We start from the raw sequence: 27065 nt of genomic DNA, 5'->3' as shown, positions 1-27065 counted from the left end.
AAGTTCATACGTTCCACTTTGGTGGCCTGGGGTTCGCCAGTTTGAATCACAGGTGTGAAAGTGGCACCACTTGGCGAGCCATGCCGTGGTAGGCATCCCACATATAAAGTAGAGGAAGATGGGCATGGATGTTAGCTCAGGGCCAGTCTTCCTCAACAAAAAGAGGGGTATTGGCAGCAGATGTTAGCTCAGGGCAAATCTTCCTCCAAAAAAAAAAAACTTCTAGTTTTATGAACTCCTGGGTTGCTCAAGACAATGGTAGCTTAGATTCCCATTTCCCAACATTTCCTCCAAAAACAACATAGAAGAAGAAGAAGAAGAAACAAAAATTATGCCCTCAGAACAACTTAAAGACAGAAATTGCTCAAAATTCAAAACAACTGTAAATAAAAATAAGAAAAAAACACCAGTCCCAGAAAGTGATCTCTCATCTTCCCGCTCCACCTCTGCTCTGCCATAAGGCTTTGTTGTAAACAAAGGCAGATTGTGAAAAACTACAATGAAGAGACAAGAAGGGAGTTAGTGATGAACCTAAGACTGATCTAAAATCATCATTGGAAAGATTCACCCTAAGTTTCAAAATACTAAGAGAGTATGGAAGCAGATCAGAACATGGACTACAAGGAAGGGAATTAAAAGCAGACACAATTTCAACAAGCAGTGTTTGACACACATAGCTTCTGGGGAAGAAATAAGATAACAAGAAAGAGAGAAAGGCTCTTTGGCTTTTGGATGATGAAGGAAGAAAGAAGCAAAAAGGGAAAATTGAGGATCCTACAAGAGTTAACATTCAGAGAACAAACAACCTTCCCAACCACCAAAGCAAACAAAAAATCCACTAAAGTATCTGGATTTTGCTATACTGACAGAAGAGGGAGCCAATGAGCTAGGAATTCTGTAAATCACCCCAATACCATAAAAATGAACACAAAAAACGATGAACAGGTGTATGACCAAAAAAATGCAACACACATCAAGGGAGGAAAATTCCCTACAATAAAACAACCATGAAGCACCAGAAAACTAGAAGACAACACTCCAGATGAAATTAATATACTCAAACAAGAAGCTGAGGCTATGAAAAGCCACTTTGAGTCAAAAATCCAAAATCTAAGAATAGATATAGACAATCAAAAAGAAGGTTTAGAAGAAAATTGACTAAACCCAGGTATGATATGAAAGAAAAAGACAAAATTACCTCATACATGAAGAATAAATTATAAAATACCCAAGAAAGAATAGATTCAAACGAATATTTTAAAAAGGGTAATGAGAAAATGCCGGGAACCAAAAAAGAGGATAAAAGAGAGATAAGGAAACGAAAAGACCAAAGAGAAGGTAGTGGAAATGGAAGACAGGAAAGGAAAAATAATATTTTATCAAAGTAATAAAGAAGAAAAACAAACAGTAGAACAGATGTAATACTTAAAATTGTAAACCAAGAAAATTTACTAGAAATTAAAAATATATCTTGAATGTATAAAATGAAAGAGCCCATTGGCTATCTGGGAAAATAAACCCAAGAAAATCAACTCCAAGACATATCCTACTGTAACTAGTAAATTCCTAAGGTTAAAAAAACCTTCAAGGACTACAGGATCAGGTAACTTACAAGGGAAAAAGAAAATTAGACTGGCATCAGAATTTTCATGAAACACACAAAAGACATATGCACAAAGTTATTCCTTTCACCATTGCTTGTAATGGCAAAATATTGAAAATAACCTATACATCCATAGATAAGAGAATGACTGAACCATGGTAAATTGACACAATGGTGTACTATGCAAATGTAAAAAAATTAAAAAAGCAAAGTCTCTATAAACTAATATGGAGTAATTTCCAGGATATATTATAAAGTAAAAACAGCAAAGTATATGAGACTAGATATCCATAGGATCCTTTCCTTCACGGAAGAAAGGTATAACAAAAGATACATATATCTGCTTGTTCGTGCAAAAAAAGAAATACAGGAAGGATAAACCAGAAACTAATGACATTGATGAACTATATGAGATGAGTGGAAACAGGACAGAACGAATGGGAGACTGGGAATGAGATAAAAGAGATGGGATGGGAATGGGAGGTGACATGTCTGCATATCTGTTTATATGTCTGACATTTAGAACGTCATAATGTTTCATATATCACCAAAAATAAATAAATAAGTTGAAATCAACCAGGATGTTAGTGGAACCCAAATGAAATACAAATAGTAAAAAAATGAATCTAACTGTGCTGGAAATAAATAACATAACCAAAAACGAATCTAACTGTGCTGGAAATAAATAACATAACCATTCTGAGTGAATTAGGGAAGAAAAGAAGCAGCCTAAGTAAATTCAGATTTTGACTATTTTTGATGCAGGGTCGGTGAGCCGAGTCATCGAAAGAAAGATGTCTTGGACTCACCAGGTCTGGCAGTAGTGTTCTTTTATTTAGAGAATAGTGTGGAATAGCATGGGGAGAGGACCCATGGGCAGTCAGAGCTGGTGCTGCTGCTGCCGCTGCTGGCATGGGGAAAGGACCCATGGACAGTCAGAGCTGCTGCGTGGGGGCAGGACCCACGGGTAGGAGGAGCTGCTGCTGCCACCGCTGCTGCTGCCACATGGGGACAGGACCCATGGGCAGTCAGAGCTGCTGCTGCTGCTGCTGCCACCACTGCTGCTGCAAACATGGGTGGAGAGTAAGGCTAAATTTAAGGCATAGGTATGTGAGTTATCTCTTTACAAGACAAAGGAAAGAATATGTAAAAAGAGTTGTTAAAATGGTATCAGTGCCAGTAGGGTCTGGTTATTGGGTGGTCCTATAACTTTTAGATAAGAATCAAACTGGATTAAGTAAATGACAGAAGCCACCACTTAAATATTATCTTCAGCTAAAGACAAAGGAGGATCTTGGGGGGCGGGGGCGGGGGGGGGGGGGGGAGGGGATCAGTTACATGAGGTTGCCAGACAGTAAACAACTTAATTCCTTGCCTTCCCCATTAAGAGTTTCCAGAGATAAGGCCATCCCACCTTCCTCCTGGTGCAGAGAGGGAGACACCCCCAACAGATGGAGACTTCCTTCACAAATGCAAATGTCTCTCATCAAAGAGCAAGCAAATTCCAGTCCTCAGAGCCTCCTTCTCATCTGCAGTTTTCAAAAATAACCAGCCTAAAATCCTCCTCATTTTGACTATATTCTAGAAGCCTTATAGTATGCAAATAGAATTGTACACAAATACTGTACTCAGGTTAATCTGTTTTTCACCAGGACATGAGTTGTTTCTCATGGGTTAGCAATTCTGAGATTATATTACATGTATACTAGGACTGTGCAAATAAGTGAAAAAAAAAAAAGTACAAATACACACATATACATAAATGTGTGTGTGTGTGTGTGTATATATATATATATTTCTGGAGCAAGGACACACCAGAAGTGATGAGTACAACTAGAACACAGGTCTTGTGTTCTTGGTTACTACATATCATTTACTTATAAAAGGAACTAGAGTCTTTTAGAGAAATAGTTAATTCCAAGGCTAGAATAGGGAAAGTACAGGTGAGCCCGAAATGTCTAGTGGTAACAGAAAGTAAGGAAATGTTCAAAAACTGATGGTGGCATATTGGAAGGACAGAGGAACCAATCTGAATGAGCTACCAGTGGCCAAATCTGGGACAATTTGAGCAACAAAATAAATAATGATGGCAACTGATTATAATTCATATAACAAGATAAATACCCATGAATTATAATTAGTGAATGAAGAAATAAATAAATATGGAAGAGGCAGTTCATCACCGTAGAATTCCAACCAGTAAATGGAGAAAGAATGATACAGAATCACAATTTGGCAAACATCTAATAATTGCTACAGGCAAGATTCATAACTGGGAACATGTACTGCATTTGAAAGAAGAAAGAAAAATAGATGGTTGAAAATTTTTAAATATCTTTATAGCACAGTAGGTACTACAAAAAAACCAAAACTACAATCTATAGCTTCCCATCCAGCAAAAGGGTAAACAATTGGTCAAAAACTAAAAGCAAATATCATATTTAATGGTGACATTTCAGAGGCATTTCTGTTAAAGGTGAGACCCACTATTGCCCCAACTATTCAACTTTATACTGCAGGTTCCTAATATGGAAAAATTAATAAACAAGCAGAAAAAAGGGAAGAGAGACAAGTAACTTAAATTTTTAAACAAAATTGTCCTTAACTACAAACACTATAATTATTTACATACAAAATCCAGGAAGATATACAAATATATTTTTCAAATATACTATTCTAATTTTAAATAAATAATTCAGCAAAATTGCTAGAAACACAATCAACAGGAAAAAATTAAACTTTTCAGAATATAACCAAACAGAAAATGTAACAAAATAATATCATTCTCATAACAACAAAAAACATAAAGTATTGAAGAACACATCTAACAAAAGATGAGCAACACACTTATGGATCTAAAGAATTAAATGAAGAGGTATCCCAAGTTCATAGATAGGAGGACTCAATAAAAGATATAAATTCTTTCTAATTATTCTATGAATTAAATGAAATTCCAATCAAAATCCCAACAGGGTTATTAATGGAATTTGACATCCTGATTCTAAAATGTACATGCAAGAGTAAAGGGTCAAAAATAGCCTAGATAATTTTGAAGAAGAGCCAAATGGGAATATTTCCCTTGACAGGTATCAACATACACAATAAAGCTATAGCTCTTTTCTTTTTTTGAGGAAGATAAGCCCTGAGCTAACATCTGCTGCCAATCCTCCTCTTTTTGCTGAGGAAGCCTGGCCCTGAGCTAACATCCGTGCCCATCTTCCTCTACTTTATACGTGGGATGCCTACCACAGCATGGCTTGCTGAGTGGTGCCATGTCCACACCCAGCATCCAAACCGTCGAACCCCGGGCCACCAAAGCGGAACATGCGCACTTAACCACTGCGCCACCAGGCCGGCCCCAACTATAGCTATTAAAACAGTGTAGTATCAGTACAAGGACAGACAATAATCCAGTGGAACAAAAGACTCTATAAAAAGCCACATATGTAGAAACATGATAGAAGCGGCAATAAAACTCAGTGGGATCTCTTTATTGTCTTTGCAACTTTTCTATAAATCAAAAAACATTTTAAAATAAAAAGTTTATTTAAAAAATTGTTTTAACAAAAAAACAGCCCACTAATTGGGAAAAAATATTTACAAGCTACTTATCTGACAAAGGATTAATATCCATAATATACAAAGAACTCACACAGCTTAACAACAAAAAAACAAACAACCCGATCAAAAAATGGGCAGAGGACATGAACAGACATTTCTCCAAAGAAGATATAAGTATGGCCAAGAGACACATGAAGAGATGTTCATCATCCCTAATCATCAGGGAAATGCAAATCAAAACTACACTAAGGTATCACCTTACACCCGTTAGATTGGCAAAAATATCCAAAACCAAAAGTGACAAATGTTGGAGAGGTTGTGGAGAAAAAGGAACCCTCATACACTATTGGTGGGAATGCAAACTAGTGCAGTCACTATGGAAAACAGTATGGAGATTTCTCAAAAAGTTAAAAATAGAAATACCCTATGACCCAGCTATCCCATTACTGGGTATCTATCCTAAGAACCTGAAATCAGCAATCCCAAGAATCCCATGCACCCCTATGTTCATCGCAGCATTATTTACAATAGCCAAGAAGTGGAACCAACCTAAATGCCCAGAAACTGACGACTAGATAAAGAAGATATGGTATATATACACAATGGAACACTACTCAGTCATAAAAAAGGACCAAATTGTTCCATTCGCATCAACATGGATGGACCTTGAGGGTATTATGTTAAGCGAAATAAGCCAGACAGAGAAAGACGAACTCTATATGACCCCACTTATAGGTGGAAGTTAACGTATAGACATGGAGAACCGATCGGTGGTTACCAGGGAAAAGGGGGGTTGGGGGGAGGGCACAAAGGGTGAAGTGGTGTACCCACAACATTACTAACAATAATGTACACCTGAAATCTCACAAGGTTGTAATCTATCACAATCTTAATAAAAAAATAAAAAGTACTAAAAAAAAAATTGTTTTAAGTCAGTGGGGGAAGGATGGACTATTAGTAAATGATGAAATAACTGGCTATGCATATGAAAACGAAATTCAGTTCCTAATAAAATAAATAAAAACAAACATTCTAAATAGCTTAAGAGACCTATAAAATATTGAGAAAACACGGGGAAATACTTTTCTATGAAATCATAGTAGGAAAGCACTTCTTAGGATAGAAGGAATACAAATTATAAAGGAAAATATTGATAAATTTAACACATTAAAATAAAATCTAAAACATTTATATAACAATGAAAAACAAAGTGAGACAGGCTATAACTAGAAGACATCTACAAGTAACCCATTTACAGGAAAATGATTAGCATTCATTTAACTTTCCTAAATATTAATGGAGAAAATAAATGGCACGATTAAAAAAAGGACAAACAATAGACAACGTACAAGAGAACCAAATGGTCCACACATGGATAGATTCTCAACATCACCAGAAACCAGAGAAATGCAAACTAAAATAACTTAAACTCAAAAAATAAAAATAAAAACACAAAATATGTCAGATGTGCAAAATCAATTTGCAAAAATTAAAGTCTAACAAAGACAATTCTAAGGGCAAAAAGTAGATAGGCTGCACATGGCTAGAGAGGACTTGCCTAGGGATTCTGACTGCCCCCAGACCCAACCAGCTACCCCAAGGGCTGAAGGGGTCAGCATCTCAGATATATCTATAAGCCATTCCCAGGAGACAGTGGCTGGGAAACTCTGTCTTACAGAAACATGCACAAGAACATTCATTACTGTAAGGTTCCTAATAATGAAAAACTGGAAATGACTTATACTTTATGCATAGGGGAATGGATAAATTGTGATCCATTATATAACACCATACAGCAGTTAAAATTAATATGCTAGAGCTATTCTGTCATATAAGAAAATCACAAAAATACAACATTGAGTAAAAACCCAAGTAGTAGAATGATACATACTGTAGTATACAATTATAAGTAAATAAGTAAATTATACAACTAATATTAAGTAAATAAGTAAATTACAATATTAATTGTAATTAACTACAATTAAATTTATTCAAGTGAATAAAATATTCAAAAGAATGATAAAGTTTGCATATATAAACAAATATATGTTATATATAAACACAAACATATAAACTATATATATTGTATCTATATTTACAAATGCACAATGTATATACACATATACATAATAAAAGTATGAAGACATACAAAAAAAGATAGAGAACAATTTCAAAATAGTAGTCATCTCTGGGGTAGAAGACAGGGGAAAGGAATTGAGGAAGCATTCATAGGGGGCTTCAGTTGGACCTGTCATGTTTTATTTATTTAAGATTGGAACCTCAGCTAACATCTGTTGCCAATGTTCCTGTTTTTTTTTTAGCTTCTTCTCTCTGAAGCTCCCCAGTACATAGTTGTATATTCTAGTTGCAGGTCCTTCTGGTTGTGCCATGTGGGACACCCCGTCAGCATGGCCTGATGAGTGGTGCTAGGTCCATGCCCAGGATCAAAAGCAGTGAAACCCTGGGCCGCCAAAGTGGAGCCCATGAACTTAATCACTCGGCCATGGGTCTGGCCCCTAATGTTTTATTTTTTTTAAAAAGAGAATCTGAAGCAAATATGGAAAAATATTAAGATTTATTAATCTAGTGGGAAGTACATGGTGATGGTTATATTCATCTCTGATATAGGAATAATGTAATTCATATTTTATAATCTGTATTTATAATAAATATATATTAAATAACTGGCCTTGATTCATTTTTACATTTAGGATTATTTGAACTATTAATTCTATTTTGCCTCCCTGGTACATATTCCTCAACTCTACTTTTGCTCATAGAAATCAACAGATGTTTCATAAGACCAAATGCAAGGATACTGTAGGAACAGCTGATTTAAAACTCCAAGGGAGGCCCTTGCCTGAGGACAAAAGAAACTCAAAATGCATCACATAATTTTGGAGGATCAAATCTTCACTATTCTAGACATGTGAGTTCCAAGAAGAGAAACTTCATCTGCTTTTATGTTAGGGTTCATAACTCCCACCCCATGTAGACAGAATCTTTTAAATATCAAATCTGAAATTTTTAAATATCGAGTCTCAGAATAAGACTTTATAAATAAAATGCAAGTCAAGAAAATAGCAGCAGAAGAAAAAAAATCAATTAATTTGTGCTCTTTTTAGGTTTTATTGCTTAACCTATGCTGGTACCAAAAAGAAAAGAAGTAAGAAGTCCAGTTTCCTTATAGCTATGTTCACAGCAATCCCAGCAGGAACATGAATGAAATGAATAAAGAAGCCACAAATGAAATGCCTGTGTACCCTGGGAGTAATTGCTCAGTCAAAACGTTCCAAAGGCAGTTTGCCAAATGAAAGAACATACTGGGAATCCTAAAGCTTACACCAACATTTTACTACAATTACTGGCTTTTCTCCACAATTCTCCCATCCTTCTATACAAGTTAAAGTTGAATTACTACATCTAAATTAGACACAGTTTCCCTGTACATTATAAAATACTGTGACTGATGAGAATAGGAGAAAGGCTTGCAAAATACATCTCTCAAATATTTAGAGTGGGAACAGCATAAGGCCAGGCTCCAACAGTTACCATCTTGGTTGAACCTGGACCAATTACCCAACCTCTCTGTATTCAACATTCATATTTGTAGAATGAGCTTTAAAAATAATACCTGATTAGTACACTCTTTGACACCGAACTTAAAAGGAGCTTTTTGAATACCATGTCTTCTCAGACGAGGGAAAAAGAAAAAATAAACAGGTGGGAGTTCATCAGACTAAAGAGCTTCTGCAAGGGAAAAGAAACTAGGATCAAAACAAAAAGACAACCCAACAGTTGGGAGAAAATATTTGCAAACCATATATCTGACAATGGGTTAATATCCATAATATATAAGGAACTCACACAACTGAACAACAAAAAAACAAACAGCCTGATTGAAAAATGGGCAGAGGATGTCAACAGACATTTTTCCAAAGAAGATATACAGATGGCCAATAAACACATGAAACGATGTTCAACATCACTAATCATCAGGGAAACGCAAATCAAAACTATACCAAGATAGCACCTTACACCTGTTAAAATGGTTATCATCATTAAAACTAAAAATAATAAATGTTGGAGAGGGTGTGAAGAAAAGGGAACTCTCATACACTGCTGGTGGGAATGCAAACTGGTGCAGCCACTAAGGAAAACAGTATAGAGATTCTTCAAAAAACTAAAAAGAGAATTACCATATGACCCAGCTATCCCACTACTGGGTATCTACCCAAACAACTTGAAATCAACAATCCAAAGTAACATATGCACCCCTATGTTCGGTGCAACACTATTCACGATAGCCAAGACATGGAAACAATCCAAGTGCCCAGTGACTGATGATTGGACAAAGATGTGGTGTATATATACATGCAATGGAATACTACTCAGCCAGAAAAAAGACAAAATCATCCCATTTGCAACAACATGGATGGACCTGGAGGGAATTATGCTAAGCAAAATAAGCCAGACTGAGAAAGACAAACATCAGATGATTTCACTTGTATGTGGATATGAATACGAACAAACACACGGACAAAGAAAACAGTTTAGTGGTTACCAGGAGAAGGGGAGTAGACACGGGGTGAGCGGGGCACTCATGTGGTGACAGACGAGAAATAACGTACAACTGAAATTTCACAATGATGTAAACTATTATGAACTCAATAAAAAGCTAAAAAAATTAAAATAATAATAATATCTGATTAACTAGAAAATACAAGCAGTTTTTCATATATTTACTAGCAGGGGTTTCCTCACATACAAACTGCCTAATCATATTTTCACCTATTTTTCTACTAGCTTGTTTTATTGATTTATAGGGCTTCTTTATATATTCTGGAAACTTAACCTCTGTACAAAAATGCAAATCTTTCCATGCATATGGACTCTTCTGGGAACTGACCATTATTTGCCCAGTACTTTATTATGCCATTTCTTTTCTTCATTAATACGTAGAAAAGCTAAGAGAATACGAATCATTTTTCTGTTAATGGTTTGCTTGCTTCTGACAAACTGTGCCTTGATTTTGCAATTACGTGTTTTATTTTTTAATTAGATGATGCATATACACAATTCTATACTTTTATAACTTAAAAATTTGACAACATATTTAACTATGATAGACATAAATATAATCATCATGATAATGACAATAGTACCTGCCCTAGCCACCTCATAGGACTGTTTCCTCAGTTGAATGATGTAACATATTTTGCAAACTCTAATATGTAAACTATAATAGAAAATCTCTCACAGAAAAGTCACAACGCTACTTCTAAATAAGACATTTGAAAAATGACTCATTTGCAAGCAATCGAAATTCTTGTTTAATTAATAATAATCTGCAAGTTCTCAGGAATCACCTCCAACCTTAATTTATGGCACCCCAGTGGGAGATCGGTTCTGCCCAGGGATTCCCTATTGGAACTTTCTCTATAAACATGTCAGTTCTAATGGATTACACCCTCAATCCCACTATTTCACAAGATGAGAGGGGCACTTTAAAAGCCCATGTTAAATTCCTTGCTGAAAATGACTATTACTTTCTAGGCTGACTTGCAGAGCACTTCACAAATAGACCCTTAGGACTTACTGTTCATTATTAAAAATAAGACAAAATGTCTGCCCTTTATTATATTTCATCAACCCTACACTTTTATAAGTATTTAGTAACATTTTCTGCAGGATAATTTACATCTTCCTCATTTACACAATCCCCTTTAATAATGTGACCCAGATTAATACAGTTCCAAAGACTAAAACTGCGATCTAAAAAGACTTAATGCATAATTTCAAGAAAGTCAAATTTTTACACATTGGTTCCTAAAGATAACTTAAGTCAGAAATTAGGCAGTGCAGAGAGTGATAAGCTGAACAATGGTCCCCAAAGAGATCCCTGTCCTAATCCCCAGAATCTGAATGTTAACCTTGCATGGCAAAGAAGACTTTGCAGCTGGGATTAAGGTTAAGGACCTTGAGATGGGGAGATTATCCTGAATTATCCCGAATTATCCCGGGGGATCCTTCTAATCTCATGAGCCCTTAAAAGAGGAAGAAGGAGGTAGAAGAGTGGGTCAGAGAAATGTAACGTGAGACGGATGTGACCCACCGTCTCTGGTTGTGAGGGTGGAGGAAGAGAACCCTGAGTCAAGGAAAGCAGTAGCCTCCAGGAGCAGGAAAAGGCACAGAAATGGATTCTCTGTAGAGCCTCCAGAAAGGAACACAGCCCTGCCAACACCTTGATTTTAGCACACTGAGCCCCACATTGGACTTCTAACCTACCACACCCTAAGATGATAAATTTATGTTGTAGAAATTTGTTGTGGCAGCAACCAAAAACTAATCCCAGAGCACACCTAGCTTATTTGCAGGAAATAAAGCAGTTAGAAGCACATACTCTGGAACCCAGCTCCTGACTTGAACTCACGGCTCTACTACTTGTCAGCTGTGTCAAGTTAAACCAATTATTAACTTCCTTAAGGCTTGGTTTTCTCATCTGTAAAACAGGGTTAACAGTAGTATCTATCTCATAAGATTGTTGAAAGACTAAATGAATTAATTCATGTAAAGCACTTAAAATACTGTTTCACAGGGGCCGGCCCAGTGGTGTAGTGGTTAAGTTCGCACACTCTGCTTCAGTGGCCCAGGGTTCCCTGGTTCGGATCCCAAGCGCAGACTTATGCACCACTTATCAAGCCACACTGTGGCAGGTGTCCCACATATAAAGTAGAGGAAGATGGGCACAGATGTTAGCTCAGGGTCAGTCTTCCTCAGCAAAAAGAGGAGGATTGGTGGCAGATGTTAGTGATGTGGATTAAGGCTGCCCCAGGTAGAGAAGCCCAAGGTGACCTGGCCTACATGCCGAACTATATGACCCGGTGGATTTTTATGGTATGAATTAGGGCTGCCCCAGGGAGAGAAGCCCAGGGCATCCTCACCTACATGCCGATCTATATGACCAGATTCGTATCTAAAGTTATATGACCGCACAATAACCAGACCCCATCTGCACTGAAATCATTTAATGACTTTTTACATCATCTTTTCTTTTTCCAGTAACAATAAGTCACGTACCCATGCCTTATAAATTTAGCCCTAACCCTCAACTCAGGGCAGCAGCAGGAGCTCTGACTGCCCATGGGTCCTGTCCCCATGCAGCAGCAGGAGCTCTGACTGCCCATGGGTCCTGTCTCCATGCCTGCAGCTCTTCACTGCCCATGGGTCCTGTCCCATGCTATTCTGTACTATTCTCCAAATAAAAGAGCACCACTGCCAGACCTTGAGAGTCCAAGAAATCTTTCTTTCGACTCCTCGGCTCACCGACCCCGCATCATTAGCTCAGGGCTAAGCTTCCTCAACAACAACAAAAAAAAACGTTGTTTCACAGACACAAAGCACTAAACACATCCTAACTACTGCTATTGTTGATTTTAATAAATAATGTTTTAACTACCTTCTTTTCCAGTCACCCACAGAGAAACCACAAGATCAACAGTCTTCAAAAGAAAGAAATGAGCCCTTCCAAAAATGAAAGGTTTCTCCACATATCTACAAGCAGTCTCCATAATGGTCCCAGCTCCACTAAACTACCATGCGGTTCTTCAAGAGTCATTCCTGATAATGAAGGAACAGATGCCAAAGTCAAAGTGTCACCATGAACTCCACTAAGTGATAAACACTAACTACAGGGCCTGACAGAAAAAGTGCCCATCAAAGAGTAAGAGCTGCTTTATGAAAAATAATAGATGTAGCAAAATTAGTTTCTGCTGAAATTTGCAATAATTGGCATTTTTCTAGTTATTTGGTATTTATACAGCACTTTTCATTTGCAAAACGCCTACCCTATCATTTCTTCATAAACAATTAAAATTTTTATTTTACTTGGCCACTGAGTTGGCAACATTTACATAAATTGGTACAACCAGGCTAAGCAAGGTTTATTCACATTAAAAAAACACAAAGATACAACAATTGGTAATTTCCACAAAACGTAGAAGTAAAATTCAAAAGTATAAATATATATTCTATTTCTTAATTCCACATTAAAAAAACACAAAGATACAACAATTGGTAATTTCCACAAAACGTAGAAGTAAAATTCAAAAGTATAAATATATATTCTATTTCTTAATTCCACACTCTATACCAGCTCAAAGCAGTGTCAAAACTCAAAGAATAACAACACAATCTCAGATAGAGGGAGAAAACAAAACCTTTTAACTCCAGGAAGAGGCATCAGTACAAACGTTTGTAAAGTGTCATAAAAAAAAAATGTGTTTGGGTTTTTGTTTTTGTTTTGTTTTGTTTACAAAATCAGTAACTAAGCAGACTAACAGAAAAATGTATTATAAAATAATTCCTACACTTTTCCTATAGTAAAAGAAATAAAATTCACAATTCCAAGCCTGAATAAATCTAAAATTTAATTACATGATATTTTTAAAGGTAATTAAACATGCCTCAGCAACAATATATTGTTAGGCTCTCAAAAGAAACACTTCCAATTAGTTACATAAAATGTATAGACTGACTCCAAATTATTTTTCTATCTTTTCATTATTTCAAGCTCTGCAGGACTACAGAACTAGTAAGAACTATAAGAACTAATTTTTATCTGAAAAGCCAATGATAATCAACATTACTATTTCTTTAAAAGGCACTGAGGATTTTGGCTGTCACACGAAGGCACCTGCAGGGCCTCCCACAAAGACATCCAGTTCCCTTCTCCCCAACCCAAAGCTACAAGGCAGAGCAGCTCTTCGCAGAGCCCCAGAAGTTCTCTGAGCCCAGCTGAGTCGAGCCCTCTGAAAAGGCAGGTCTGAGCCATTCCAGAAGAAATCCCCTAAATCATTGCATCCGTATTCAAAGTACATCCTCCCTCACTCAACTTTAAATATAGGCCAAAATGACTCTCCTTTGTCTTATGCAACAGGATATTAGGTAGCCCAAGAAGAAATGTGATTAGTTTGTAGATATGTCCTCAAAGTACGTTCTGCATGTGTATGTATTTGTGTGTGTGTACACGCGTGTGCAGGCATATATTGGACATGTAGAGGCCACTGGAAGATACAAGTAATCAGGATATAGAACAGAGGCCATACACTCAAAAGCTCTCAAAGACCAGACAGGGAATGTAATATTTGAAGCAGCTGGGTAAAAGCTACCAGGAGCAATAGAGGTTATGGCAAAAAAGAAAATACACTATCAAAAAGCATTCAAATTCAACTTTAGAGAAACAAACAGTGCTGGTCAAATAAAACACATCATCTACAGCTGGAGTCAGCAGGCAGGCCAGACTCAGCTGCCAGTCTTCAACCTTGATAATGCAACAGGCCCAACCAATCATCTTCCATCTTATTTCCTCTGAGGGTGGCAAAGGGTCACCACAGGCTCCAGGCACCAACCTCAGGACCTCACTCCCCCGACCCGACAGGCTCCCTGGGGCTTTTCCTAGGAACTATAGAAACTAAAAAGCAGTTAGTGGCTGAAGATTTAAATACTTACCACTGGAGCTTCCAGGAGTAGAATACTGTGAGGTTTCAAGGAATTTTCGAGGAGTAGGAAGGTTTGTAACATCAATCAGAGGAACAGGAGAAGCATCTTTCACAAGGGAACTGAAGGGGAAAAGTAGCAGCAGTTATTTACCACTTACTCCAAAACCAACCTAAGTCCCACTACATGCCTGGCCCTTATTACTTTCGTTTTGCCTTGAGCCCTCATTACACCGTGACTTCAAATATCTCCCAAGTATATTTCCAGTAAAGTGGTGATTGTTGCAATATATAAAGATGTATTCTAAAGGTCCCATGTATTTAAATTTTTGTCTTTTCATTTCAATGCTGGATTTAAAAAAATTAGTGTAAGTATGTTCTGGATCATCTGAATGACCATCTTATAATGAAATTATGCCATGCAATTTCAATACCCTCCTTTATTTCTATATTAAAATTAATTTATCAGCAAAGAAAGGTCAAATGGCACATCATAACTGAATGAAGGTTTAACAATGGTTAGCCTAATTTAACTTGTGTTTTTCAAGTTGGAGTTTTTTGACATATTCTGGGAGTTCATTACATTTAATTTTCTTTAAAAGGGGTTCATAAATTTCATAAAGTTGAGAAACACTACAATAAAAGATGATTTAAGGAATCTTAAACAGGTTAATTCAGTATTTCGTTACCCATTTCAGCTTTTCCAAAAAGGCCTTGCCCCTCATAATGATTAACTTGAGAGTTTTCAAAATAATTTTAAATGACACAAAGACTATAAAAAACAATTAAATTTTCAAGTTAATTCCCATTTACAGGCATCTGTTAAATGTAAGAATGTAGGCAATGCCAAGGCGAGTTAACACCTGAGCCCTACCCTCAAGAAACTGAATCATCTAATCATATTGTATCTAAAACAGAAAAGCTTCTCTAAGTCCCAAGGGTAGAGAGGTCAAAACCATAGTTCTCACCTCTTTCCAGTTCCAATAAACATCAGTAGTCGTGGCCACCCATGGAAGTGATTCTCAAAGTGGGTTGTAAAGGAAGGGCAGGCAAAGGGGGAGCAGGGACAAGACCACACCTGCAGGAAGACTTTCTCCAAATGAGATTGAAGAACGTGTGTGATTTTGAACATCTGCCCCTCCACAGTGACATAACCCCATCTCCCTTCCACACCCCTTTTGGAACCAAAGTGCGAGGAATGTGTGTATTTTTAAACTAATAAAAAAAATAAACATATTCTTTCAGAAAACTTTGAAAAACAAACTTTAAGTTAAAGGGCAAAATTATCACTTAAGGTATTATTTTTATCTCATGCTGATGATGTGTGAGCGATTGTTCTAGGCTGTGAGAATAACTATGACCGTCATTAACTTCTCCCTTTTCACTTCTTATAGAGAAGGGGGAATCATTACACAAACAAGTCTTGAGCATCTGTTACGTGCTTGGCACTGCGCTCAGCGCTGAGGATCCAAATATGACTAAGATACGAGCTAAACAAAACGTAGCACATTTCCAATTGTTGGAATGACTTGCAGACTAATGTGAAACCTCAAGTGAAGTATAAGATATAAAAGTAACAGAAATAGCATTTACCAGGGACTGAACCAAGAATAGTTAGTTCCAATAACTCTTTTCCTCCAACATAAAGCTCTAAGTTCCTATTTGCCTAAACTATTTTAAGATAATCCAATGGTGCCTTCAAATCCACTGACTTGTCACAACAGTTTTCTAGTTATGAAATCAATTAGATCAGAGATCTATCCACTCATCTTTTACATATTGACTCCTGTTGTCTTCTCATTTTTTCCTCTCAGCTACCTCATCCTCTTTTACCTGTCTTTTACTCACAATTAGAAAACCAGCTCTACGCACCTCCCTAGCCTCTAGATACAAATGCCCAGAGAGACAAAGAATGGTCACCGATGTTTACAGTGCTGCTACTGAGTAACTGAGAAAAAATTAATTTCAATTTTAAACGATAGTAAAAATAGTAAATTTTATAAATATTTCCATAATAAAAGTAGAGGAGTTATTTTTAAAGCACTGGTAAATGAAGGTATCAGCAGGAAAATTCAGGTGTACAGCTGGAATACTGCCTGCCAAGCCTACAAATGAGGGAGCACAGTTAGCGCATATGTGTGCGCACAGTAATATGTATATATATGTGAGTATAATACACACTTATATAAACACAGATGTGCACATGATTCACTTTAGGTTAAAACCTACAATTATTTTCTCAGTTTGAACCTCAAAATATATTTCAGTTAAATAAAGGGTGATAAACAGCTTGCCATTTTAACTTTGAAAAACATAACCTGCTGACTTTATTATCAGAGCCAGAAGGGCCCTCAAACTCCATCAATAAACTTTTAGAAAGTCAATTTACCGCAAAACTATTTTCATAGACTCATCTCTCTAAAATTTCCCCTTGGGCTTCAATTTTCTCCTTTGTGAACACTAAGCCAAAGGCAAGTAACTCTGGAAATGGCTTTTGGTTTTTCTCTTGTTCTTTTATGAGAAGAGTCTCAAGAGTTCAAGGGAAAGGAGGCACACCCGCTCATTTAGTTATGCAGACATTAAGCTCAAAAGAAGGGAGGTGCTACCAGAAAATATCACATTTAAGTAGGATGTACCTCAGTTTCCATTTCAGAAGAGAAAAAAAGGCCTGTTCTCCCCATACCTCAGAGATGAAGTTGAGAAAGAATTATTATCCTTAAAGGGTTTTGAATCTCTCAGAGGAAGTATTATGGAAAAAAAAAAATCAAAATTAGATTGTTCTTTCCAAATTTCTAATTAATATGAATGCTCTGAAATCTGCTTTATTTTGAAAGAAATATTGATAGAAGTTAGTTTTCTTTTCAAATACATATGATTACAAATTTTTCATGTATTCAGAATCATTCATTGCGGAGTTGAAAAAGACAACTCATGTCCATCAAATCCTTCCCAGTACGAGACAGTCCCCTAAAATTACTAATTGTGTATTGTGATTGAATGTGGTTTGCTGTTTAATAAGCATGTGGTGGCAGAGAGGAAAACTATAAAGCAAATTAAACTACACCAAAAACAACCACCTCTACTACCATAACCCCAAGGACTTTCTGGGTGTTAACCATCCATACAACTAGTAAAGATCTACTTCTAAATGTGTTTGATTTCAGTATTTCAAGTCATGAAAAGTTCGAGGGCGTTTTTTTTTTAAAGAAGAAGGCGTAAAAGTGCTAACAGCTTATTAAACATTTGCTTTTTAATTAGAATTTATTTCTGTTCCTTCACTTGCAATAAATATGTCCAACTATGTCCAAAATTTATAGCAGCAGCTCATTTGGATGATCTTACTGTCAAACTAAAACCTGACAGAGGTGAGTTGAACTTTAAGTTGTAAATCTGGTAACTGCCATATTCTCCTCTATAACCCCAACAGCTGGCACAGTATGTATCAAAGAGCAAGTGCTCGCAAAAATTTGTTAAATCAAACTGAGCTGAGAAATATCTGTCAAAGATGATATGCCCTTAGTCAGAAAATTTAACTGAATAATGAAACAGGAATGGCTGGCATAGTAATTCTTATAGTTCTAAGATCTGCCTGAACATACAGAAAGAATAATGAATGATTCAGAGAGTGGAGAAGTCAAAAAGAGTCATGGTCTCAAATGCTAGACCAAGAGTGAAGACGTAATATGTACCAAATAAAGTGAAGCTAAAATCTAAGCAAAGAGGAAAAAACGAAAAAGAACTGAAAGATAAAAACAAAACAGACACATATAAAAAAGAAAAAAAAATTAAAGACAAAATAGTTACAGAGCAAATAATAAAATGGGATCAAGGTCACTCTGTACACACTCAAATACGGACACCAAAACCCATGGATGTGAAATTGACTCCTCCATGAGCTAGAGAGTATCCAAGGAAGCAAGGCCAAATCAAGTATTAACCCAGGATGCATGCAATAAGTAAAAGAATTAACTATTTTTTAGATAACTTCTTATTGATTTTATCTGACTATAAAGGTATTATAGGTTCTTTTGTGATAATATAAATAAAAATAACCTACTAATATAATTTTAATGTAATGCCCTCCAAAACATTTTACAGAAAGGAGTCTCCGTCTGTCCATCTATCTCTGCCCTCCCCTCACACACACATACATACATACCAGAAAAATGGACACATGCTCTTTTTTCAACATTCTTTGGATCATCCTGTATAGAACTCTAAATCCTAGTTTTTCCCTTCAACAGTAAACATTTTGACATTTCATTAAAAATAATTTTCAAAAGCATCATCAACCATTATATTATTAAAGTAATAATACAGGCCAATGATGAATGCATTCACAGTGCAGAGGGTATGAAGTAAGTCCTTCTTTCCTATTCTCAACCCCTCATTTCCATTTCCCATAGGTAATTCCTTTTATCAGTGTTTCACCATTATCCTTCCAGGAATTTTTTATACACATACAAATATTTATATCTATATATAAAAGCTACATATTTAAATATATATCCTTTCGATTCTTACACAAACAGGTTAATGCAGTATATCTGTTTTTCAACTTGCTTTTTTGGGCCCAAGAATGCATCTTAAAAATCTTTCCCTATCACCACAAAGAGATCTTTCTCATTGATTTTAAGGTCTAGTATTACATGGCATAGATATACCATAATTCACTGAACCATACTCCTCTTGATGAACTTTGAAGTTATGTATTTAGTTGGGAATAGAGCCACCAGGAACAAAATAAAGGTTGTCATTAAAAATGAAGAAGAGGAGAATGGATATTGGGTGGGTAAAGGACTATCTCTGTCACAGCAGATAACGTAATTTTTTTTTTTTAAATTGGCACCTGAGCTAACAACTGTTGCCAATCTTTTTTTTTTTTTTTTTTCTGCTTTATCTCCCCAAACCACCCCATACACAGTTGTATATCTTAGTTGTGGGTCCTTCTAGTTGTGGCATGTGGGACGCTGCCTCAACGTGGCCTGACGAGCAGTGCCATGTCCGCGCCCAGGATCCGAACCCTGGGCCGCCACAGCGGAGCACGCAAACTTAACCACTCAGCCACAGGGCCGGCCCCAGATAACGTAATTTTTCATAACATAAATTTTCTTCCTCCCTGTTCTTAGAGAATTTGTTTTTGAAATTCATAAAAATTTCCTGATCACCTCTGAGAGTAAGTTTTTTTTTAATTAATTTTACCTTGAATCATTTTAATTTGCAGACCAAGGTCTTCTTTTCTGTTTAAGTAGGTTTCTTTATTTACACTATAATTATTGCTTCTGTTCCCCTTTGTATTAGTTTGCTACGGCTGCCATAACACAGTACCATAGACTCAGTGGCTTAAACAACAAATTTATTTCCTCACAGTTCTGGAGGCTAGATATCCCAAGCTATTGGCAGGGCTGATTTCTTCTGAGGCCTCTCTCCTTCGCTTGTAGATGGCCATCCTATCACTATCTCTTCACACAGTCTTTCCTCTGTCGGGGGCTGTCAAAACTTCTTCTTTTTATATAGACACCAGTCTTACTGGATTTGGGCCCCCCTAATGACCTCTTTTTAACTTATTTAATTCTTCAAAAGACCCTATCTCCAAACATAGTCATATTCTGAGGTACTGGGAGTCAGGACTTCAATATATGGGGGACACAATTCAGCCCATAAACTATGATTTTAATGTCATTCTGTGGAATACCTAAAATCATTGGATTGATCACTATTGTCCATCTTTCATATCTCCTATCGTTTTTTCATCATCTTGTCTTTTTCCTCTTCTTGACAAGAAAATTTATCCCTCCACATCACTGATTCAATTCTTCTAATACTTCAAACAAAGACTTAAATTTCCCTACTTTATTTTGGTTTTCCTTAATTTGGTTCAGCATATGCTTGCTGAAAATCTCAGTAATGTTCAATAATAAGCACATATTTTGGTAGTTGGCTGATCCAGACTAGGCAGCTCAGCTGATCTTGGCTTGGTTCCACATGTCTCTCATCCTCCTCCTCCTGGGACCAACACCATCATGGCAACGGCAGAGGCATGAGAAGCCATGCCCATGGGCATAAGCACTTTTCAAGACCCTCCTTGTGTCACATGTGCTAATGATGGGCAAAGCAAGAGCACAAAAATCAACATACTTCTCCCACTAAAGTAGAGGGGGATGGAGTGATCATTTTCAACAATACTCTAACCTACTACTACCTATATCATCTTGCATCTTTTGAGAAACCTCAAGCTTTAGTCTCCTAAATTTTTCTTGTTTTGCTTTACAAAATTTTCTTTCATATAAATGCTCTTCCCTGAGACCTCAAGGTAATTCTCACTTTCCCTTATGCTAAAAGATATTTTCACAGGACCCAGAGTGATTTTTTTTTTAATCCTTGCATGGGAACAAATCTATTCGGACCTTTTCATTTACCATCAGACACTGTGGAAGGGATCTCCATAGCACTGCCCTCACCGACCACTTTACTCTCTGCTTAGGTACTGAGAGCTATTCTATTCAGATCCAGTCTTGAAGTGAAGTCTCAGGTACATGACCCTTAGCTCAATTTGCGTGCCTGGCAGAAGTTTGCCTAGTGCCCATCTGCAGAAAAGAGATAGAAACTCCTCTTTCTCTGTCAGAGTCACTGACTAAACTGAAGCATCACACACAAAGTTGGCAATTTTTGTTTGAACGAGATAGGACTTGAAAGACTTCATTCCCAGCATACACTGCTTCCAGTGCTCCTCTTGTCTATAGCTAGATAAAAAATATGAAGACATGTACTTCAGTAGATAGTGCTAAACTCTGAAAAGATGTTACGGCTATGTTAAAGGAATGTTGGAAGGACACATAACATGCACAGCTATCAGATACATGTTAATAACTGCAATGTTCTACTGTCTTAAGATCTATCTTACTCTCTACCAAGTCTACACTAACCTAATGAATTTCTTGAGTCCACCCAGGCCCTTAAATATAGGACTACACTACAACCAGCCCAGGGATAAAAGAAAAGTGTTCTCTCCTGAACTATTCCAGAAAGAGAGTTATCTAAAGCTGAACACAACCCTAAGAAACAAAGAATCTTATAACTTCAGTTTATACATTTATATTTCTTAATTAGACTGACTTCACTGTCCAAGGATTTTTTTCACTTCCTTCTGAGATATACCACAGTATTGCTGATATAGGATATTAAAGGCCCACAGTAAATGTTCCTTATGTATCTGTACATAAGAGGACCATAATAAATGTAAAATGAAAGAATGAACAAACTTTGAATGTCAGCCTTTTAGAACATGGAGTATTTACTATTATAAAACCATCTTATAGTTTCAGAGACAGTATGTTAAAAAGAAAAGTAAGAAAAAAACTACAACAATATTCTGGGAAAGAAAGAATTTTCCTTAAATACTACATTGCCACAAAACACTGTAGCAAAGAGCCTCTTTAACCAACCTCATCCTCCCTTTTTCCTTGTTACGCTGTATAACTCGGCTAGTAGATTTGATGTACAGGTGTCGGTGCAGTTCATCTATGAGAACCAAGTGGAGGTTCATCTTCTTGCTGTGAAGCTCCAACCTAAGGTCACTCAGTCCTTCCACCTGAAGCAGGGGACCCTCCAAAGACTCAACTGCTGACACCTGAAAAGGGGGAAAAAAGAAAGACAATTAAGCATGATAACTAAATAATCTAGCAATATTATAAATAAGAAAGACTTTTTTAAAAGGTACTGTAGGGGAAGGCAAAAGGGGTAAAGGGGCATATATGTCTGGTGACAGATGGAAACTAGACTTTTGGCGGTGAACATAATGCAGTCTATACAGAAGCCGAAATATAATGATATACGCTGGAAATTTACACAGTTATAAACCAATGTGACCTAAATAAAATATTTTTAAAAGCCAGATAGAAATAAACAATTTTTTAAAAGTTGCTGTCTGTCAAAAGGGAGTTATGAGAACCTCATCAGCACACATCACCCTCTGCAGAGTATAATGTGGATAGGCCTAGTTCTGCCCTTGCGGGGTTTAACATCTGAGACAGAATTCCGAAGACAATAATTTGAGAAAGATAAACCTGAAGGCATGTAAAGCACCACCACAAAGCTGTACGTATTATTTATTCCCACACACATTGCCTATCAATGGACACATGTAACATGATCTTCCCAATTAAATGATATCATTCATATTTTCACAAGAACTCCATGTAATAATGGCTTAAAGAAACTTTTAGTCAAGGCTAGCCTTTTCAGATTAAGACTAAATAAAAAAGCACCATAAATTTTGTAATAAGTGCTTCTCACAATGGTCATGAGTTGGAGCTTAGTTAGCTGCAGTCTGCATCTGTGTCTACATAGTCTCTCTCCAGCTCTCTTGTACACAGACACACGCACAAGTAAATGCAATTTTTACATGAATGCTCCAAGCAGACGATAGCAGCCATCCCCTCTCCTTGGCCTGATCCATTGTGACAGAAGAAAAGGGATCTGAATGGTGAACAGAAGAACAACTATGGAAAGGGAGACACTCCCGGTGTATAGTGCAACTGGGGAGTTTTTAAGACGAAAAGGATTGGACGAATAAAATTGGTGTAGGAATGCCTACAACAAATGGAGAAGATGAGGGGCTCAGGGAACCTGGAGCAACTCACTCTGAAATCAAAGTGATAACTGTAAAGAAAAAAAAAAGACAGCACAGGTGATATCCCATTTATCCATGTATATAAAATTCTATATATGTCTTTCTATATGTATAAGGATTTTGTACATTTTGGAAGAAAAAAACTTGAAGTGAAGAGTATTCTCTAGGTACTAGTCCTTGGGGAAAAACAATAGGGGGGAGAGAGAAACACAAAGAATGCAAAATATATATACAATAATAATAAAGATGACTGTAAGCTGAACTCAGAGGGAAAAGAGCACTACCACGCTCCCTAAAAGAATTAATGTGCTATGAGTATTACCTGCTTAGGTTATACTTCTAAATACTCCAAATATGTACAGATGAAGGCAATAACTAATACTACTTCAGGGTAAAAACATTAAATGTAATTATGGATATAAACATGCTCCTAAAAAATAAAGCATTTATACAAAAGCAATAGATAATGAAAGGCATGAAACATACCAGCAATCAAAAACGCTGATCACAGATCTACACCAGTATAAGGTTGTGGACAGTGAAATAAAGAGAGCTTGGCGGCTGTCAAATACAAACTGGCCTGAGATGGGGAGGAAAACGCAATGGCTTACCCACAAACATCACTTGTTTCATGATATGCTATAATCAAATGTCAGGAGCAAATAAGTTTCCTTAAGTTAGCCAAGAAAGAACCAAAGAATGAAAGAGTGACAACCCCTGGGCCAGTTCTGCCCTCCGAAGTCTGCCAGTTCATTTTCACGCTGAGTGGCAACTGCCCCTGCTACAAGAGCCGCTGGGCCCCGTACAAGTGCCAGCAATTCCAAATGGAAAGGCAGTCTCACAAAATGACCAAAGTGTCCCCCAGGATGAAAAACAACAACAAATTCATTTACACTTATGCTCTAAAATGGATTTTAACTCGGGTCTCTAGCAGAGAAAGGAGGATGCATTAACCTTTAGTGACACTGAGATTCAGAAAATGAAAAATAATTTGGTAAACCACTGGCCCATCCTGTAGTCTTATCCCTTACGATAATTAAATGCAGCTGAGATGTTTATGCTTAAAAACCACCCACTGCACATCCACACTCGATTTGTTTGTAGGAATTTGCATGAAGATTATTAACCCAAACGGCTCATGTTCCAAACACAAAATTATATGACAATGTCAACTTTCAAAGCCACTCAATTAAATTTTTTAAAATATAGGTAAAGCACTTGGCAGTGCCTGGCACAGAGTGAGTGCTCACTGAAATTATTTTTAACAGAACCTATTTATTCTGTGAATAAGGAAACCTCGGAGGATGTTCCCAACATGTTTTAATGCAGCAAATTTTCAGTAAAGTGCTGTTCCCTCATAGAACCATTATAAGCATTTAGATGACAAACTTTCTGAATATCTTTTCTAGACCCAAAGTACAAGTACATTTAACATATATATAATCCTGGGTAGTCTTAGAACTTCAGAGATTTGAAAACCTTACCACAAAGAGAACAGAGAATAGCCTATTTCCATATGAAATACAGCACTTTATTTTCTGGCCTTCACTTTCTAAAAGACTATTTATAAAGTTATAATTATGGAAGCCAGGCAAGGTCATCCTCTTCCCCTACTCTAACTTTACTAAGTGGTACTCAAACCAATTTGAAGAAAATAATTGTCAATTCAACATTTGATCTGGTTTAAAGTAGCTTGTACCACAAAGTTTACACATAAGGAAAACTTGGTGAGGCAGCAAACAGCCAACCCAACCCACCATCACTGATGGTCAGTTCTGTTGTATTGCGGGGTCTGGTTTGCAGGCATTTACTAACATCAAAGCTTTCCTAGCAGCAAAATCATTAAATATCCACCTACATTTAGAAATGATAGCATACATTTATCAGTAGCATAACTACAGATAAAAATACAACTAAAGAGATGTTTTTTAACATATGAGAAGAGGTCATTTTATACATTATTCCACTGTTTTCCAAATTTAATGACTACAGAGCACTTTTTAAAATACTGATGAAACATCAACAGGAATTCAAGAGATCCAGTTGGATTAAAGTAGATAGCAACAAAACGGTCTCACAGATTAGTTGCTATGAGAAATTACCAAAATTAGGTTCATAAGTGTGACACACAATGAATAATGTCGCAAAAATATAGATAGGACAAGACACAGCAGATGAAAGATCAAATAGACAACATACAATGAAACAGTTCATTGGTAAATACCATCTCCGCATCTACTCACAGACGGAATACCATGCACTCATGCCCCAAATGATCTATGGCCTTCTAGAATTCTCAAGTATGCCACACTGTTTCTTAAAGGTAGATTACTACATAATGAGCCAACTAAATGTATTTGGAATTTTTCTTACACGTATTTTCAAACATAAATTTTGGGGGGAAAAGGACACTACTAGCTGGGAATCTTTTCACAGAATACTAATTACTAACAGAACATTCGTGTTCCACTCAACACAGCTGGAGACTGCCCATACAGATAACAGAAATCTGTTTTGGAGTTGAAAACAAATATTTCCTTTAGGATTACGAAAATAAGCCAATATTTACAAAACGTTTTAACATATGATGTTGAAGAGGATGGCATGTTTTGCTATTAGATATCTACTCATTTAGGAAAACAAAAATTCCAAAAATTTTCCATAACTTAAAAAAATACGTTAAAAGGTACAGTTAACATGTACATAATCAAGAATTGCCTGGTATTTCAAAAAATTTTTGCCTTGACTTGAGAGAGAGGTTTACAATAAAGGAAATCTTTGTACTTAGGAACTGCAGTACCCTTAAATTTTTTTCCCCAAATATCTATTTCTCAATTTCATTTTGGTTTTAATTAGTAAATTATTATCTCATAGTTAAGTGCTTGTCTTCTGCCAGTCTGAATCAAGGTGATTAAGTAAAAAGATCTAGTTTTGTGCTGTGACATGAACCAATGGAAATATTTTTGAGGAACACCAAACTCAGCCATTCTAAACAGCTGCTTCATTGAAGAAATGCTGGAAAAGAGAGTACCAATCTTTTTTATTTTTCTTTTTAGTTGGGTAGGTAAGATACACAAAGGTAAATGACATTAGTAACTGTTTCTAAATAGAACTAAGGTTCAAGCCAAAAAAGAAGAAAAACTTATAAGTAAACAAAAAACCAACCTGATAACTAAACCATCTGCTAGCTAATGAAAATGCTTATTTTGGCAACAACATTCCCTAAAGAAAGCAAATGTTTGCCACTGTTGAGTCTAAAACAAATATTTCCTTCAAGTCTCATAATTACACGGCTCCAAAATGTTCTATCACTTTTCAATAGGTCAGTATGTCTCCCTTAAGGAAGCATTTTTCTAGTAAAAGAACATAACCATTCTGAAAATGTTGCCTTGGCCCAACTTACAGATGCAGTAAAAGATATGAAATTAGGCTATTCCAGAGAACTGATACCTTCCTCCTTCCTCTATGTATACAAGAAGACATAATTTAAACAAATTTTTTGAACAGTCTCAACTATTAAGAACACCAAAAACCTTTGGCTACAAACAACGAAAGAAACATGCCTTGGAACCCAAGATTTAGTTAGTGCCCAGGTCACTGGCCCACTGCCACCCTGCCGCTGAACTGCTGGAAGCAAACTGGTGGCTCAGGCCCTGCTCCTCAAGACAGAAGCCTCCACGTTCAGGCTCAGGGAATCCTAAACAGGCACGAGAAGTCTCCCGCTGAATGCAGAATGACTCATGCCCACCTCTATGCGAGCAGGGAAGGCGCC

General features: G+C 36.7%; 1 protein-coding gene across 10 annotated transcripts in view; it reads right to left on the bottom strand.

Moving 5' to 3' along the window:
- Positions 1–27065, bottom strand: part of EXOC4 (exocyst complex component 4) — a 736472-nt gene that overhangs the window by 662586 nt on the left and 46821 nt on the right. For all 10 annotated transcript variants that reach the window (XM_044746180.2, XM_044746218.2, XM_044746246.2 and 7 more), the window contains 2 exons: positions 22107–22291; positions 14675–14784 (listed from right to left, as the gene is read on the bottom strand). In XM_044746180.2, coding sequence (XP_044602115.1) covers positions 14675–14784; positions 22107–22291 — 295 coding nt within the window. The remainder of the gene's footprint in view (positions 1–14674; positions 14785–22106; positions 22292–27065) is intronic.

Source organism: Equus asinus, chromosome 1 (genome assembly GCF_041296235.1).
Source record: "Equus asinus isolate D_3611 breed Donkey chromosome 1, EquAss-T2T_v2, whole genome shotgun sequence".
In the NCBI taxonomy this organism is placed as follows: Eukaryota; Metazoa; Chordata; class Mammalia; order Perissodactyla; family Equidae; genus Equus; species Equus asinus.
This window is presented reverse-complemented; position numbering and strand designations above follow the sequence as displayed.